This window comes from Gobius niger (genome assembly GCF_951799975.1).
Source record: "Gobius niger genome assembly, chromosome: 21".
NCBI lineage: Eukaryota > Metazoa > Chordata > Actinopteri > Gobiiformes > Gobiidae > Gobius > Gobius niger.
In genome coordinates, this window is record NC_136872.1 from 28,031,110 (window position 1) to 28,050,096 (window position 18,987).

General features: G+C 45.4%; 1 protein-coding gene across 1 annotated transcript in view; it reads left to right on the plus strand.

Annotated features, from left to right (window-relative positions):
• LOC306980398 (ephrin type-B receptor 4b-like) overlaps nucleotides 1–18,987 on the plus strand; it is a 32,320-nt gene that overhangs the window by 11,245 nt on the left and 2,088 nt on the right. The window contains exons 6-16 of the mRNA XM_079579750.1: nucleotides 246–408; nucleotides 4,665–4,820; nucleotides 7,960–8,283; nucleotides 9,994–10,305; nucleotides 13,602–13,692; nucleotides 14,008–14,066; nucleotides 14,172–14,285; nucleotides 15,755–16,002; nucleotides 16,908–17,054; nucleotides 17,158–17,226; nucleotides 17,557–17,606. Of these exons, the coding sequence (XP_079435876.1) occupies nucleotides 246–408; nucleotides 4,665–4,820; nucleotides 7,960–8,283; nucleotides 9,994–10,305; nucleotides 13,602–13,692; nucleotides 14,008–14,066; nucleotides 14,172–14,285; nucleotides 15,755–16,002; nucleotides 16,908–17,054; nucleotides 17,158–17,226; nucleotides 17,557–17,606 (1,733 nt within the window). The remainder of the gene's footprint in view (nucleotides 1–245; nucleotides 409–4,664; nucleotides 4,821–7,959; nucleotides 8,284–9,993; nucleotides 10,306–13,601; nucleotides 13,693–14,007; nucleotides 14,067–14,171; nucleotides 14,286–15,754; nucleotides 16,003–16,907; nucleotides 17,055–17,157; nucleotides 17,227–17,556; nucleotides 17,607–18,987) is intronic.

Sequence of the window (18,987 nt, forward strand, 5' to 3'; positions counted from 1 at the left end):
TCTCCCATATACTCCCCCAAATACTCCCTCAAATACTCCCTCACAGCCTTGTGCAGCAGGTGAGGATCTCCCCCAAATACTCCCCCATGTACTCCCCCATATACTCCCCAAATACTCCCCCATGTACTCCCCCATATACTCCCCAAATACTGCCCCATGTACTCCCCCATATACTCTCCCATACTCCCCCAAACCTCCCCCACGGCCCCGTACCGCAGGTAAACCCGTCGTGTGTGTGTGTCCAGGCTCAGGGCGTGTGTGTGGAGAACGCCGTGACTCCTCCCGGGGAACAGACCGCACTTCCCAGCATGCTCTGCGGCGAGGACGGCCAGTGGGTGGGGCAGCCGTCGTCCTCCTGCGCCTGTCGCCCCGGATACGAGGCGAGCGGGGCGGAGTCTCGCTGCAGAGGTGAGATCCAGCACACACGGGAACTGGGTCATGGTTCCACCGGGGACTTTCGGACTTTTTTATTCAGTTTATTTCTTTCATCACACTGAAAAATCATAAACACAACATTATCTGAGTCTTTTCTCAAACCGCTCGCGTCGTCAGCGTAACGGTTTCCACGCCGACCCGCCGAGCTCGCAGGAAGTGGCCTTGGACAGACAGGAAGTGGGACGCGCTGCCGTGATGTCACTCAGACATTCCTCGCGGCGTGCGCTCTCCGCTTCCTGCCCGGCGCCCGAGGAACTTCCTGTTATTCTTCGTGAGGTCAGGGGTCGGAGGTCGCCCGCTGACCGGCTCCAGGAAGTGTTCCCGCGGCGACAGGGCGGGGCCAGAGACGGCTATAATAAGAACCAGAGGCGTCAGAGTCCGAGCGTGTGTGCAGACGGATTATTATTATTAGTATTAGTAGTATTAGTAGTATTAGTAGTATTAGTAGTATTAGTAGTATTAGTAGTATTAGTAGTATTAGTAGTATTATTAGTATTAGTAGTATTAGTATTAGTATTATTACTTGACACATTGACACACTGAGACTTTTATCTTTTCACACACGGCACAAAGTCTGTCCACGGGGCGAGATCCTTAACCCCCGCCTGAACTCAGCATTTTCTCTCGGTTGGCTTTACCCAAATCTGAAAGTTTCTTGAACAAAAGCGTCTAAAATGACTCCGCCCTGAGTCTGAGATAAAGTGCAGTCTCTGTGGAGGATTGTGTTTCCTCAGAAGAATGAGAGGAGCGCCCTGTGTGAGAGGAGCGCCCTGTGTGAGAGGAGCGCCCTGTGGCCCCGGGGTCGGGTTCTGGTATCGGGAGCACAATAATGAGTACAAGAGTGTGGTATGTTTCACACCTCATTATAGGTGAAAAACATGTACTATATAAACCTCATTATAGGTGAATAACATGTACTATATAAACCTCATTATAGGTGAATAACATGTACTATATAAACCTCATTATAGATGAATAACATGTACTATATAAACCTCATTATAGGTGAATAACATGTACTATATAAACCTCATTATAGGTGAATAACATGTACTATATAAACCTCATTATAGGTGAATAACATGTACTATATAAACCTCATTATAGGTGAATAACATGTACTATATAAACCTTATTATAGGTGAATAACATGTACTATATAAACCTCATTATAGGTGAATAACATGTACTATATAAACCTCATTATAGGTGAATAACATGTACTATATAAACCTCATTATAGGTGAATAACATGTACTATATAAACCTCATTATAGGTGAATAACATGTACTATATAAACCTCATTATAGGTGAATAACATGTACTATATAAACCTCATTATAGGTGAATAACATGTACTATATAAACCTCATTATAGGTGTAAAACATGTACTATATAAACCTCATTATAGGTGAATAACATGTACTATATAAACCTCATTATAGATGAATAACATGTACTATATAAACCTCATTATAGGTGAATAACATGTACTATATAAACCTCATTATAGGTGAATAACATGTACTATATAAACCTCATTATAGGTGAATAACATGTACTATATAAACCTCATTATAGGTGAATAACATGTACTATATAAACCTCATTATAGGTGAATAACATGTACTATATAAACCTCATTATAGGTGAATAACATGTACTATATAAACCTCATTATAGATGAATAACATGTACTATATAAACCTCATTATAGGTGAATAACATGTACTATATAAACCTCATTATAGGTGAATAACATGTACTATATAAACCTCATTATAGGTGAATAACATGTACTATATAAACCTCATTATAGGTGAATAACATGTACTATATAAACCTCATTATAGGTGAATAACATGTACTATATAAACCTCATTATAGGTGAATAACATGTACTATATAAACCTCATTATAGATGAATAACATGTACTATATAAACCTCATTATAGGTGAATAACATGTACTATATAAACCTCATTATAGGTGAATAACATGTACTATATAAACCTCATTATAGGTGAATAACATGTACTATATAAACCTCATTATAGGTGAATAACATGTACTATATAAACCTCATTATAGGTGAATAACATGTACTATATAAACCTCATTATAGGTGAATAACATGTACTATATAAACCTTATTATAGGTGAATAACATGTACTATATAAACCTTATTATAGGTGAATAACATGTACTATATAAACCTCATTATAGGTGAATAACATGTACTATATAAACCTCATTATAGGTGAATAACATGTACTATATAAACCTCATTATAGGTGAATAACATGTACTATATAAACCTCATTATAGGTGAATAACATGTACTATATAAACCTCATTATAGGTGAATAACATGTACTATATAAACCTTATTATAGGTGAATAACATGTACTATATAAACCTCATTATAGGTGTTTATTATCCGGCTCTTCACAACGTAAGTAGAAGCTCCGTTGATTTGAATGGGATTTCCCAACGTTCTCCCGGTCATTATTTTCTGATAAAGGACCTCTGAAAACAATAATGACGCTGCCGATGGCACCGGAGTTGGTGTTTTCATATCACTCCGCACGTACGTAGCAGCGACACTATCTGTCCCGTCACTGAGAGAGAAGTCGGGGAATCGTGAGTCTGACTTTCAACTTACCCAGAGATTCTCCAACATTCCTCCAACTGCACCTTCAGCTAAGTAGCTAGGCTAGCTGCTAGCCATGCTGCTTCTAGCCTAGCCAAACGTTACCGAGCAACGCGCAAACTTTTGGGAACTATTTGTGGCGGAAGTCATTAAATAAACCTTTGGACCTTCATAAAAGTGTAAGAAGTTTATGTTGTGTGTTCAGTTGGCAAATGGCCGAATAATAAGCGGATCATGTATAGAACGCTGGTCATTATCGGGAAAATAAGACAGGACGAAACAAGACCGGGTCGTCCTGAAGGAGCTTATTTTGCCGATAGTGACCAGCGTTCTATACATTATCCCTTACATAACATGTACTATATAAACCTCATATAGGTGTATAACATATACTAGGTGTCTATATGTAACGTGGATGACTCTGCGTTGTGTTATTTAGTAACGGCCAGGAGACGGGGTTGTTTTACAAGGGTTCTTTATCTGTGCAACAGACAAAAACGGCTGGTCAGCCTTGAACCTGGGACACCAACACTCATAGCAGCTCGGCTGCGCATTGACAGAATGGTAAAATAAATACAATAAATGTAAAAATAAATAAATGTACCTGTGCAACAGACAAAAACGGCTGGTCAGCCTTGAACCTGGAACACCAACACTCATAGCAGCTAGTGGGGGGGGGGTACACGTTATAAACCGTTAGTGGTGGTTTAACAAGTAATCAAATAAAAATGTAGAAATTATATAACTAAAACATGTCCTTAATAATTCTACTATCATACGACATTCATACAAATGATAATTAAATGTAGAAATACAACTTAAACAGACACCCCAACAAACGTGACCTTACCTCGGCTGCGCATTGACAGAATGGTGCCGGGCTCACGCCGTCCGCACTATTTATAGAGTTTGCCGCCACTAGAGGGCGCTGCCCCACGATTAACACCAGTATCAAGTGGAATACAATAATTTTACTGTTACATATATAAATTATTTATTATTTATATTTGGATACGTCTCTGTCCGTCCACAGCGTGTCCCGTCAGCAAAGTACATAAAGTACATAAAGTATATAAAGTATAAAGTATAAAGTACTGACTGCAGTTCTCCCGTCCACAGCGTGTCCCGTCAGTAAAGTATATAAAGTATATAAAGTATAAAGTACTGACTGCAGTTCTCCTCCCGTCCACAGCGTGTGCCGTCAGTAAAGTACATAAAGTATATGAAGTATAAAGTACTGACTGCAGTTCTCCTCCCGTCCACAGCGTGTCCCGTGACCGTCAGTAAAGTACATAAAGTATATACAGTATGAAGTAGTGACTGCAGTTCTCCTCCCGTCCACAGCGTGTCCCGTCAGTAAAGTACATAAAGTACATAAAGTATATAAAGTAGTGACTGCAGTTCTCCTCCCGTCCACAGCGTGTGCCGTCAGTAAAGTACATAAAGTATATAAAGTATACAGTATAAAGTACTGACTGCAGTTCTCCTCCCGTCCACAGCGTGTGCCGTCAGTAAAGTACATAAAGTATATAAAGTATAAAGTACTGACTGCAGTTCTCCTCCCGTCCACAGCGTGTGCCGCGGGTCACTTTAAACCCGCCCCTGGTCCGGGGGCGTGTACTTCCTGTCCGGCCTTCAGTGGGACTGTGGTGCCGGGCTCCGCCTACTGCCTCTGTCGTCACGGTTACCTGCGAGCTGACACCGACCCGCCCAGCGCCGCCTGCTCCAGTGAGTACAAGTACTACGAGTGTACTACGACTACTACAAGTACTACGAGTATACTACTGCTACTACAAGTACTACGAATATACTACGACTACTACTGCTGCTACTGCAAGTACTACGACTACTACTGCTGTTACTGCAAGTACTACGAGTATACTACGACTACTGCTGCTGCTACTACAAGTACTACGAGTATACTACGACTACTACTGCTGCTACTACAAGTACTACGAGTATACTACGACTACTACTGCTGCTACTACAAGTACTACGACTATACTACGACTACTACTGCTGCTACTACAAGTACTACGACTACTACTGCTACTACAAGTACTACGAGTATACTACGACTAGAAGAAGAAGAAGAAGAAGATCTTTATTTATACAGCGCCTTTCACAGACATATAGTCACAAAGCGCTTTACATGAGACAATTGTACATTCACTCCATACTCGGTGGTGGTAAACTACGTTTGTAGCTTCAGTTTCCCCTGGGGGAGACTGTCAGAGGCGCTTTTGCGACTACACACGTCTGCACCAACAGACCCTCTGACACCACCATACATTCACTCACACATCATTCATCCTGGCCAAGTACAAGTACTACGAGTATACTACGACTACTACTGCTGCTACTACAAGTACTACGACTGTACTACGACTACTACTGCTACTACAAGTACTACGACTACTACTGCTGCTACTACAAGTACTACGAGTATACTACGACTACTACTGCTGTTACTGCAAGTACTATGACTACTACTGCTACTACAAGTACTACGAGTATACTACGACTACTACTGCTGCTACTACAAGTACTACGACTATACTACGACTTCTACTGCTGCTACTACAAGTACTACGACTATACTACGACTACTACTGCTGCTACTACAAGTACTACGACTACAGCTGCTACTACAAGTACTACGACTACTACTGCTGCTACTGCAAGTACTATGACTACTACTGCTGCTACTACAAGTACTACGACTATACTATGACTACTACTGCTGCTACTGCAAGTACTACGACTATACTATGACTACTACTGCTGCTACTGCAGCGGCACGGTAGCACAGCGGTTAGTTCTCTCGCTTCACAGCTAGAAGGTCCGGGTTCGATTCCCACCAGGACGGGGTCTTTCTGTGTGGAGTTTGCATGTTCTCCCCGTGTCTGTGTAGGTTTCCTCCGGGTACTCCGGTTTCCCCAACCACTAAAAACATGCACAATAGGCCAGGATGAATGATGTGTGAGTGAATGTATGGTGGTGTCAGAGGGTCTGTTGGTGCAGACGTGTGTAGTCGCAAAAGCGCTTCTGTCAGTCTCCCCCAGGGGAAACTGAAGCTACAAACGTAGTTTACCACCACCGAGTATGGAGTGAATGTACAATTGTCTCATGTAAAGCGCTTTGTGACCATGTCTGTGAAAGGCGCTGTATAAATAAAGATCTTCTTCTTCTTCTTCTACTGCAAGTACTACGACTACTACTGCTGCTACTGCAAGTACTATGAGTATACTATGACTACTACTGCTGCTACTACAAGTACTACGACTATACTATGACTACTACTGCTGCTACTGCAAGTACTACGACTACTACTGCTGCTACTACAAGTACTACAACTACTACTGCTGCTACTGCTACTACAAGTACTACGACTTCTACTGTGTGTGTTTGTGATGGAGACGCCTGAGTCTGAGGACAGTCGTCTGGTCCGGGTCTGTTTGAGGTCACAGGAAGTGGAGGGGCGGGGCGTGAGGGGTCAGGGGGTCGTGTTTCAGGAAGCTCTTCCCAGAGGTCGTGACCCCGGGAGGGTCTGAAGTCCGATCACAGAGAGGAAACAGAAGCAGAAGCAGAAGAGGAAAAACAAAAACAAATAAAATGTCCGCCGTGACTCAGTTAAACTCCTCCTCTGACTCTGCTTTGTCTCCTCCCCCTCTGTAGCTCCTCCCTCCTCCCCTCGCTGCGCCGTGTCTCAGTTAAACCCCTCCTCTGCCTCTGCTTTGTCTCCTCCCCCTCTGTAGCTCCTCCCCTCGCTCCGCCGTGACTCAGTTAAACTCCTCCTCTGACTCTGCTTTGTCTCCTCCCCCTCTGTAGCTCCTCCCCTCGCTCCGCCGTGTCTCAGTTAAACCCCTCCTCTGCCTCTGCTTTGTCTCCTCCCCCTCTGTAGCTCCTCCCCTCGCTCCGCCGTGTCTCAGTTAAACCCCTCCTCTGACTCTGGTTTGTCTCCTCCCCCTCTGTAGCTCCTCCCCTCGCTCCGCCGTGTCTCAGTTAAACCCCTCCTCTGACTCTGGTGTGTCTCCTCCCCCTCTGTAGCTCCTCCCCTCGCTCCGCCGTGTCTCAGTTAAACTCCTCCTCTGACTCTGCTTTGTCTCCTCCCCCTCTGTAGCTCCGCCCCTCGCTCCGCCGTGTCTCAGTTAAACTCCTCCTCTGACTCTGGTTTGTCTCCTCCCCCTCTGTAGCTCCGCCCCTCGCTCCGCCGTGTCTCAGTTAAACTCCTCCTCTGACTCTGCTTTGTCTCCTCCCCCTCTGTAGCTCCTCCCTCCGCCCCTCGCTCCACCGTGGCTCAGTTAAACCCCTCCTCTGACTCTGCTTTGTCTCCTCCCCCTCTGTAGCCCCTCCCCTCGCTCCGCCGTGTCTCAGTTAAACTCCTCCTCTGACTCTGCTTTGTCTCCTCCCCCTCTGTAGCTCCTCCCCTCGCTCCGCCGTGTCTCAGCTAAACCCCTCCTCTGACTCTGCTTTGTCTCCTCCCCCTCCGTAGCTCCTCCCTCCTCCCCTCGCTCCGCCGTGTCTCAGTTAAACTCCTCCTCTGACTCTGCTTTGTCTCCTCCCCCTCTGTAGCTCCTCCCCTCGCTCCGCCGTGTCTCAGTTAAACCCCTCCTCTGACTCTGCTTTGTCTCCTCCCCCTCTGTAGCCCCTCCCCTCGCTCCGCCGTGTCTCAGTTAAACCCCTCCTCTGACTCTGCTTTGTCTCCTCCCCCTCTGTAGCTCCTCCCCTCGCTCCGCCGTGTCTCAGTTAAACTCCTCCTCTGACTCTGGTGTGTCTCCTCCCCCTCTGTAGCCCCTCCCCTCGCTCCGCCGTGTCTCAGTTAAACCCCTCCTCTGACTCTGCTTTGTCTCCTCCCCCTCTGTAGCTCCGCCCTCCGCCCCTCGCTCCGCCGTGTCGCAGCTAAACGCCTCCTCCGTGACCCTGGAGTGGAGCGAGCCCTCGGACACCGGGGGGCGCTCTGACCTGTCGTACCGCGTCCTCTGCCAGCGCTGCGACTCCGCCTCCTGCTCCCCCTGTGACGGCGTCCTCATAGGCCCCGCCCCCACCGTCACCCAGCGCCGCGTCATCGCCGTCGGACTCCGCCCACGGACGCTCTACGTCTTCACCATCCAATCGGTGAACGGCGTCTCCTCCCTCAGCCAATCAGAGCCGGCCGCCGTGAAGGTCAACGTCACCACCAACACCAACGGTAACTATTAACTAACTACTAACCGAACCAACACCAACGGTAACTAACTATTAACCCCTTACCTCCCACCATTTTCTCCAGCTTAGCTTTACCCCAATCCAAAAGCTTCGGGGAAAAAAGGTGGGAAAATAGCGACAGAACTGAGACGAAAACAATGATGAAGATGTGACCAAAAAATGACCAAAAAGACAAAAAATTATTTTAAAAAATGACAGAAAAATACAAGTACTACGATTATACTACGACCACTACGGACAAAAAAATGACAGAAAAAAATGACAAAAAAACGACAAAAAATGATTTTAAAAAATGACGGAAAAATTTGACAAAAAATGACAAAAAATGACCAAAAAAATGACAAAAAGTGACAAAGAATGACCAAAAAAATGACAAAAAGTGACAAAGAATAACATAAAAATGACAAAAATTTGACAAAAAATTTGACAAAAAATTTGACAAAAAATGACAAAAAATTTAACAAAAATTTGACAAAAAATGACAAAAAATTTAACAAAAATTTGACAAAAATAAAAAAAAAATTACAAAAATTTGACACAAAATGACACAAAATTTAACAAAAATTTGACAAAAAATGATAAAAAATTTAACAAAAATTTGACAAAAAATGATAAAAAATTTAACAAAAATTTGACAGAAAATTTCAAAAAATGACAAAAAATTGACCAAAAAATGACCAAAGAAAAAGATTAAAAAATGACACAAAAAAATGAAAAAAAAAAAAAGTTACAAAATGAGTTGAAAACGCCCCCCAAAAAAAGATGGAAAAAAATGTGATGACGTGAGGAAAAAGATCCATTTATATGAGTTTTGTAGATCTTAGCTTTCAAATGAGGCGTTACTCTGGCCTACAGGATTTGGGTAAAGCTGAACTCGAGAAAGGCGGGAGTTAAGAGGTTAACTAACTACGAACCGAACCCAAACCAACACCAACGGTAACTATTAACCCCTTAACTCCTGCCTGAACCGAGCACATTTTCTCCAGTTTGGCTTTACCCCAATCCAAAAGCTTCTGGAAAAAAGGTGAGAAAATAGCAACAAAACTGAGACGAAAACAATGATGGAAAAATGAAAAAAAAAGGGAGAAAAAAAAAAAAAAAGGAAAAAAATACCCACAAAAAATGGACAAAAATGGACAAAAAGGGAAAAAAAATGAAAAAAAATTGACGAAAAATAACAAAAAATTGACTAAAAAATCACCCAAAAAATTCAAAACAAATTGAAAAAAAAATTGAAAAAAAATTGAAAAAAAGACAAAAAATAACAAATAAAACGACAAAAAATTTGACCAAAAAAAATGAAAAATGAAAAAAATGGAACAAAAATGACAAAAAAATTGACAAAAAATTGACAAAAAATTGACAAAAATATTACAAAAAAATTGACAAAAAATCGATACAAAAATGATATAAAAAAGTTACAAAATGAGTTGAATTCCCCCCCAAAAAAGATGGAAAAAGATCCATTTATATGAGTTTTGTAGGTCTTTGTAGCTTTCAAATGAGGCGTTACACTGGCCTACAGGATTTGGGTAAAGCTGAACTGGAGAAAGGCGTGACTTAAGAGGTTAACAAACTACCAACCGAACCCAAACCAACACCAATTAAAACACTGAGGAGTTCTTCTCTGACCTCTGACCTCTGACCTCTGACCTCTGACCTCTGACCTCTGACCTCTGACCTCTGACCTCAGTCCCAGGTGCGGTTCCGGGCCTCAGACGGTCCTCGGCCTCTGAGACCTCCCTGACCCTGGAGTGGAGCGCCCCGAGCCCGGACCTGAGCGACCCGAGCCGGCCCCCGAGCCGCGTCCTGGATTACCAGCTGCGCTTCGCCCCGCGGGACGGCGAGGGGGCGGGGCAGTGGCAGTACGCGTCCACCCCGGGGCGCTCCAAGGTGCTGTCCGGCCTGAGGAGGGCCACGGCATACGTGCTGCAGGTCCGCGCCCGCTCTGCCACCGGGTTTGGACCCTTCAGCGCCGAGACGGCCTTCAGTACGATGCCCGAGGGTAAGAACCAGACCCGGGGGTAAGAACCAGACCCGGGGGTAAGAACCAGACCCGGGGGTAAGAACCAGACCCGAGGGTAAGAACCAGACCCGGGGGTAAGAACCAGACCCGGGGGTAAGAACCAGACCTGAGACGCTGCCCGAGGGTAAGAACCAGACCCGGGGGTAAGAACCAGACCCGGGGGTAAGAACCAGACCCGGGGGTAAGAACCAGACCCGGGGGTAAGAACCAGACCCGGGGGTAAGAACCAGACCCGGGGGTAAGAACCAGACCCGGGGGTAAGAACCAGACCCGGGGGTAAGAACCAGACCCGGGGGTAAGAACCAGACCCGGGGGTAAGAACCAGACCCGGGGGTAAGAACCAGACCCGGGGGTAAGAACCAGAACTGAGACGCTGCCCGAGGGTAAGAACCAGACCCGGGGGTAAGAACCAGACCCGGGGGTAAGAACCAGACCCGGGGGTAAGAACCAGACCCGGGGGTAAGAACCAGAACTGAGACGCTGCCCGAGGGTAAGAACCAGACCCGAGGGTAAGAACCAGACCCGGGGGTAAGAACCAGACCCGGGGGTAAGAACCAGACCCGGGGGTAAGAACCAGACCTGAGACGCTGCCCGAGGGTAAGAACCAGACCCGGGGGTAAGAACCAGACCCGGGGGTAAGAACCAGACCCGGGGGTAAGAACCAGACCCGAGGGTAAGAACCAGACCCGGGGGTAAGAACCAGACCCGGGGGTAAGAACCAGACCCGAGGGTAAGAACCAGACCCGGGGGTAAGAACCAGACCCGAGGGTAAGAACCAGACCCGGGGGTAAGAACCAGACCCGAGGGTAAGAACCAGACCCGGGGGTAAGAACCAGACCCGGGGGTAAGAACCAGACCCGGGGGTAAGAACCAGACCCGGGGGTAAGAACCAGACCCGAGGGTAAGAACCAGACCCGGGGGTAAGAACCAGACCCGGGGGTAAGAACCAGACCCGGGGGTAAGAAACAGACCCGAGGGTAAGAACCAGACCCGGGGGTAAGAACCAGACCCGGGGGTAAGAACCAGACCCGGGGGTAAGAACCAGACCTGAGACGCTGCCCGAGGGTAAGAACCAGACCCCGGGGGTAAGAAACAGACCCGAGGGTAAGAACCAGACCCGGGGGTAAGAACCAGACCCGGGGGTAAGAACCAGACCCGGGGGTAAGAACCAGACCTGAGGGTAAGAACCAGACCTGAGGGTAAGAACCAGACCCGGGGGTAAGAACCAGACCCGGGGGTAAGAACCAGACCTGAGGGTAAGAACCAGACCCGGGGGTAAGAACCAGGGCTGAGACGCTGCCCGAGGGTAAGAACCAGACCCGAGGGTAAGAACCAGACCTGAGGGTAAGAACCAGACCCGAGGGTAAGAACCAGACCCGAGGGTAAGAACCAGACCCGGGGGTAAGAACCAGACCCGGGGGTAAGAACCAGACCCGGGGGTAAGAACCAGACCCGGGGGTAAGAACCAGACCCGAGGGTAAGAACCAGACCCGAGGGTAAGAACCAGACCCGGGGGTAAGAACCAGACCCGGGGGTAAGAACCAGACCCGGGGGTAAGAACCAGACCCGAGGGTAAGAACCAGACCCGGGGGTAAGAACCAGACCCGGGGGTAAGAACCAGACCCGGGGGTAAGAACCAGACCCGGGGGTAAGAACCAGACCTGAGACGCTGCCCGAGGGTAAGAACCAGACCCGGGGGTAAGAACCAGACCCGGGGGTAAGAACCAGACCCGAGGGTAAGAACCAGACCCAGAACTGAGACGCTGCCCGAGGGTAAGAACCAGACCCGGGGGTAAGAACCAGACCCGGGGGTAAGAACCAGACCCGGGGGTAAGAACCAGACCCGGGGGTAAGAACCAGACCCGGGGGTAAGAACCAGACCCGAGGGTAAGAACCAGACCCGGGGGTAAGAACCAGAACTGAGACGCTGCCCGAGGGTAAGAACCAGACCCCTGAGGTACACCCCATAATGTTAAAACTGCTTCCTTCAAACAGCAGTTTTAACATGAGGTGACATTTCAAAATAAAAAAACAAAAAATTATTTTGAAAGGAAAATCGGGCGAAAGAAGTGGTAAAAATTGGGATGAAAATTTTGGAAAATGTGGAAAAAAAAAAAAATAAATAAAAATGGGAAAAAAAAAAAAATTAGGAAAGAATTTTTACAAAGTGGATTTTTTTTTTATAAAACTGGGAAAATGTGAGTGGAAAAAAACAGTAATAATAATAATGAGGAGAAGAATTGGAAAAAATTAGAACATTTGGAAAATAAAATGGGGATTTTTTTTTTTTACAATTTTGGAATAAAAATAGGACAAAATTGTAGGGGGGTATGTGGGGAAGAAACAAAAAATATGAAAAATTTGACCAAAAATTTGACCAAAAAATGTCAAAAAAGACTAATTGACAAAAAAAGACTAAAAAAATTGACAAAAATTGACAAAAAATGCCCGAGGGTAAGAACCAGAACCGGAGCTGAGACGGACCCCTGAGGCACACCCCATAATGTTAAAACTGCTTCCTTCAAGCAGCAGTTTTAACATTATGGGGTGACATTTCAAAATAAAAAAACAATTATTTTGAAAGGAAAATCGGGCGAAAGAAGTGATAAAAATTGGGATGAAAATTTGGGAAAATGTGGAAAAATAAAACTTTTTTTTTAAAATGGGGAACAAAAATAATTAGGAAAGAATTTTTAAAAAGTGGAATATTTTTTTAATAAAACTGGGAAAAATGTGAGTGGAAAAAAACATAGTAATAAAAATGAATTGGAAAAAATTAGAAAATTTGGAAATTAAAATGGGGATTTTTTTTTTTTTTTTACCATTTTGGAATAAAAATAGGACAAAATTGTAGGGGGTATGTGGGGAAGAAACAAAAAATATGAAAAATTTGACCAAAAAAATGACAAAAAATGACAAAAAAGACAAAAAAAGACAAAAAATTGACAAAAAAATGAAAAAAATTGACAAAAAATGACAAAAAGTTGTAGGGGGGTATGTGGGGAAGAGACAAAAAATATTGTAAAAACAAAAAAAGTTGGAAACAAAAGTGAAAAAAAATTGTGAATAAAATTAGGGGAAAACATGGGGCGAAGTGAGGAAAAAGGGACATATTTCAGAAAAGTTTTTTGCTTGTGTCGTCTGTTCGGGGTAGTTTATCTTTCAGTTGATCTTTCATGTTTTATAAAAATATCACTTCCTGGTTCTGGAGGAAGATGAAGCTCCGGCTCTTCTTCTCTTCTCAATCCGTCTCCTCTGGTGTCTGTGATCCACAGGTCAGTCTCACCTGGTGCTGACCGCCGTCCTGGTCACCATGGCGATCCTGCTGCTGGTGGGCGGGGCCATGGTGGCGGCGCTGTGCTGCAGGTAAATACCCTCTCCTGACTCCTCCCCTCTGCTGCCCCCTGCTGTCTGTCTAACATCATTACTATCACCACATCCTCCCCTCTGCTGCCCCCTGCTGTTTAACATCATCACTATCACCACATCCTCCCCTCTGCTGCCCCCTGCTGTCTGTCTAACATCATTACTATCACCACATCCTCCCCTCTGCTGCCCCCTGCTGTCTGTCTAACATCATCACTATCACCACAAATAACCTCCCCTGACTCCTCCCCTCTGCTGCCCCCTGCTGTCTGTCTAACATCATTACTATGACCAGTTTTATATTTTGTGTTTCAGGAGGAGAGCGCGGCGTTCCCAGCTCCGAGACAAGAGCGCGCACTACCAGATGGGCCAGAGTCAGTATACACTTTATTATTATCATTATTATTATTATTATTATTATCGTTATTATTATTAGTATTATTATCGTTATTATTATCACGCTCTCTCACCCTCCACAGCCATGAAGCTCTACATCGACCCCTTCACCTACGAAGACCCCAACGAGGCCGTGAAGGAGTTCGCCAAAGAGATCGACGCCTCCTTCGTGAAGATCGAGGAGGTCATCGGTGCAGGTCAGGGGTCATGATTATCTTTATTTACACAGGTTAAAGGTCTAAAAGATCAGATCCTCTGTCTGGAGCGAGGACGTGATGATCAGCTTCCATGGTGTGTGTCGGCACCACTAGAGGGCGTCGCTTATGAAAAACAGGGGTGGGAGACTTAAAGGGCCTCATTTCCTCGTTATCCAGATGTTGCTGATTTCTGGCCTTTTTTTTTTTTTTTAATTCCTGCAGTTCTTTCGTGGCGCTAGGCTAATGCTAGGCTAGTGCATGTCTATGGTATCAGCTAGCCTGCATTAAGAACAGTGTGACCCGCTCCACAGAGCACCTGAGGGAAATCACTTATAACACCAGACTAACCATATAAATGCTAGCTGATACCATAGACATGCACTAGCCTAGCATTAGCCTAGTGCCACGAAACTCATCAGACATAAGAACTGCATGAATGAAAAAAAAAAAATCTAACTGGGAAATGAGCCACTATGTCAAAAATCCTGAAATATCCCTTTAAGTCAGACTTAAGTCACCATTTTCGGGACTGGAGACGGATTTGACCAAAAGCTCCTTCGGAGTTCGGCGTAAATATGTTTTTATTCATAGGAGAGTTCGGTCGAAAAAGGAGTAAAAATCGGGGTGAAAATGTGGAAAAATAAAAGTTTTTTTTAAAATGGGAAAAATTTAAAAAAAAACACATTTGGAAAGAATTTTTAAAAAGTGGAATTTTTTAAATAAAACTGGGAAAATGTGAGGGGGAAAAAAACATATTAATAATAATAATGAGGAGAAGAATTGGAAAAAAATTAGAAAATTTGGAAAATAAAATGAGGATTTCTTTTTTTTTAACATTTGGGAATAAAAATAGGACAAATTGTAGGGGGGTATGTGGGGAAGAGACAAAAAATATTTAAATATTTGACAAATAAATGAAGAAAAAAAATGACCAAAAAATGTAGGGGGATATGTGGGGAGGAAACAAAAAATATGAAATTTTGACAAAAAATTTGACCAAAAAATTACAAAAAAGACAAAAAAAGGACAAAAAAAAAGACGAAAATTTGACAAAAAAACGTTTCTATTCCCAGGAGAGTTCGGCGAGGTGTAAATATGTTTTTAATCATAGGAGAGTTCGACGAGGTGTAAATATGTTTTTATTCCCAGGAGAGTTCGGTGTAAATATATTTTTATTTGTTGGAGAGTTCGGTTTAAATATGTTTTTATTCATAGGAGAGTTCGGTGTAAATATGTTTTTATTCCCAGGAGAGTTCGGTGTAAATATGTTTTTATTCCCAGGAGAGTTCGGCGAGGTGTAAATATGTTTTTATTCCCAGGAGAGTTCGGTGTAAATATGTTTTTATTCATAGGAGAGTTCGGTGTAAACATGTTTTTATTCCCAGGAGAGTTCGGCGAGGTGTAAATATGTTGGTTTTTATTCCCAGGAGAGTTCGGCGAGGTGTAAATATGTTGGTTTTTATTCCCAGGAGAGTTCGGCGAGGTTTGCCGCGGCCGCCTCAGGATCCCCGGGCGGCGCGAGAACTACGTGGCCATCAAGACGCTGAAGGGCGGATACACGGACAAGCAGAGGCGGGACTTCCTGTCGGAGGCGTCCATCATGGGCCAGTTCCAGCACCCGAACATCATCCACCTGGAGGGCGTGATCACGTCCTCGTGCCCCGTGATGATCCTCACCGAGTACATGGAGAACGGCGCGCTGGACAGCTTCCTGCGGGTCGGCGTCTCTAACCTTTGACCTTTGACTCGTTTGTGCGCGTGTGGCTCATGTTTGGTTAGTGCTAGATCGTCTGCTCCGGAGGGACAGTCTGCTGCGAAAACGTGAGATGACACAAATTAAGGTTAGGGCCAGGGAAATGGTTAATCTCTTAACTCCCGCCTGAACCGAGAGGATCTTTTTCCTCACGTCATCACATTTTTTTTTCCAACATTTTTTTGTTGGGTATTCAACTCATTTTTGTAACTTTTTGGTCATTTTTTATGACATTTTTGTAAAAAAAAATTTGTCACATTTTTTGTCATTTTTTCGTCAATTTTTTTGTCACATTTCTGTCATTTTTTCGTCAATGTTTAGTCATATTTTTGTCATTTTTTTAATCAATTTTTTGTCATTTTTTTGTCACATTTTTGTCATTTTTTGTCAATTTTTTGTTACATTTTGTCATTTTTTTGTCACATTTTTGTCACTTTTTTATCACATTTTTGTCATTTTTTCGTCAACTTTTAATCAATTTTTTGTCACATTTTTGTAATTTTTTTAATCAATTTTTTGTAATTTTTTCGTCAATTTAATGTCAATTTCTTGTGACATTTTGCCACTTTTTCATCCATTTTTCGTCACTTTTCTGTCACATTTCCATCATTGTTTTCGTCTCAGTTTTGCTGCTATTTTCACAGCTTTTTTCCAGAAGCTTTTGGATTGGGGTAAAGTCAAACTGGAGAAAATGTGCTCGGTTCAGGTGGGAGTTAAGGGGTTAACATTAAGGATTAGGGTTAGGATTAGAATTATTTGTATTTTTAGACAAACCAACTCATAGATCTATACAAAATCCCAGCAGACTGTCCCTCCGGAGCAGACGATCTAGCACTAACCCTCATGTTTTGGCGTTGCCGTGGTTACAGATGAACGACGGCCAGTTCACGGGGATCCAGCTGGTGGGGATGCTCCGGGGCATCGCGGCCGGGATGAAGTATCTGTCCGACATGAGCTTCGTCCACCGGGACCTGGCGGCGAGAAACATCCTGGTCAACTCCAACCTGGTCTGCAAGGTCCGCCCCCTGCGCGTCACATGACCACAGTCTCACAGCACTGACATGTTTGGTATCCACGTGGAGCAGGAAAGGCTGACGTCACTTCTCCTCCTTCCCACAGGTGTCGGACTTCGGTCTGAGCAGAGTCCTGACGGAGAACTCGTCTGACCCGACCTACACCAGCTCTTTGGTGAGTCCGGACTGAACCGGGACTAAACCAGGGACTAAACCGGGACTAAACCGGGACTAAACCGGGAGTAAACCGGGACTAAACCGGGAGTAAACCGGGACTAAACCGTGAGTAAACCGGGACTAAACCGGGAGTAAACCGGGAGTAAACCGGGACTAAACCGGGACTAAACCGGGACTAAACCGGGAGTAAATCAGGGCTAAACCAGGACTAAACCGGGAGTAAACCGGGACTAAACCGGGAGTAAACCGGGACTAAACCAGGAGTAAACCGGGACTAAACCGGGACTAAACCGGGACTAAACAGTTTCTAAAGCAGTGTTTGTTTCAGGGAGGGAAGATCCCGATCCGCTGGACGGCTCCTGAGGCCATCGCCTACAGGTGAGTCACTGGTCACACTAGTCACATTGGCCACACTGGTCACATTAGCCACATAGGTCACACTGGTCACATAGGTCACACTGGTCACATAGGTCACACTGGTCACACTGGTCACACAGGTCACACTGGTCACATAGGTCACACTGGTCACACTGGTCACACTGGTCACACTGGTCACATTGGCCACACTAGTCACACTGGTCACACTGGTCACACTGGTTACATTGGCCACATAGGTCACATTGGCCACACTAGTCACACTGGTCACACTGGTCACACTGGTTACATTGGCCACATAGGTCACACTGGTCACACTAGTCACGCTGGTCACACTGGTCAAACTGGTCACGCTGGTCACACTAGTCACGCTGGTCACACTGGTCACACTGGCCACACTGGTCACACTAGTCACGCTGGTCACACTGGTCAAACTGGTCACGCTGGTCACACTGGTCACGCTGGTCACACTAGTCACACTGGTCACACTGGTCACACTGGTTACATTGGCCACATAGGTCACACTGGTCACACTAGTCACGCTGGTCACACTAGTCACGCTGGTCACACTGGTCACACTAGTCACGCTGGTCACACTGGTCAAACTGGTCACACTGGTCACACTAGTCACGCTGGTCACACTGGTCACACTGGCCACACTGGTCACACTAGTCACGCTGGTCACACTGGTCAAACTGGTCACACTGGTCACACTAGTCACGCTGGTCACACTGGTCAAACTGGTCACGCTGGTCACACTGGTCACGCTGGTCACACTGGTCACACTGGCCACACTGGTCACACTAGTCACGCTGGTCACACTGGTCACACTGGCCACACTAGTCACACTGGTCACATTGGCCACACTAGTCACACTGGTCACACTGGTCACACTGGTCACACTGGCCACACTAGTCACACTGGTCACATTGGCCACACTAGTCACACTGGTCACACTAGTCACACTGGTCACACTGGTCACACTGGTCACACTGGCCACACTAGTCACACTGGTCACATTGGCCACACTAGTCACACTGGTCACACTGGTCACACTGGTCACACTGGTCACATTGGCCACATAGGTCACACTGCACCTCCGTCTGTTTTTTGTGGAGTCTGCCATGGTTTCATTGTGTTCTGCTCTGTGATTGGCCTCTTGTCCTGACCTGCTCTGTGATTGGCCTCTTGTCCTGACCTGCTCTGTGATTGGCCTCTTGTCCTGACCTGCTCTGTGATTGGCCTCTTGTCCTGACCTGCTCTGTGATTGGCCTCTTGTCCTGACCTGCTCTGTGATTGGCCTCTTGTTCTGACATGCTCTGTGATTGGCCTCTTGTTCTGACATGCTCTGTGATTGGCCTCTTGTCCTGACCTGCTCTGTGAT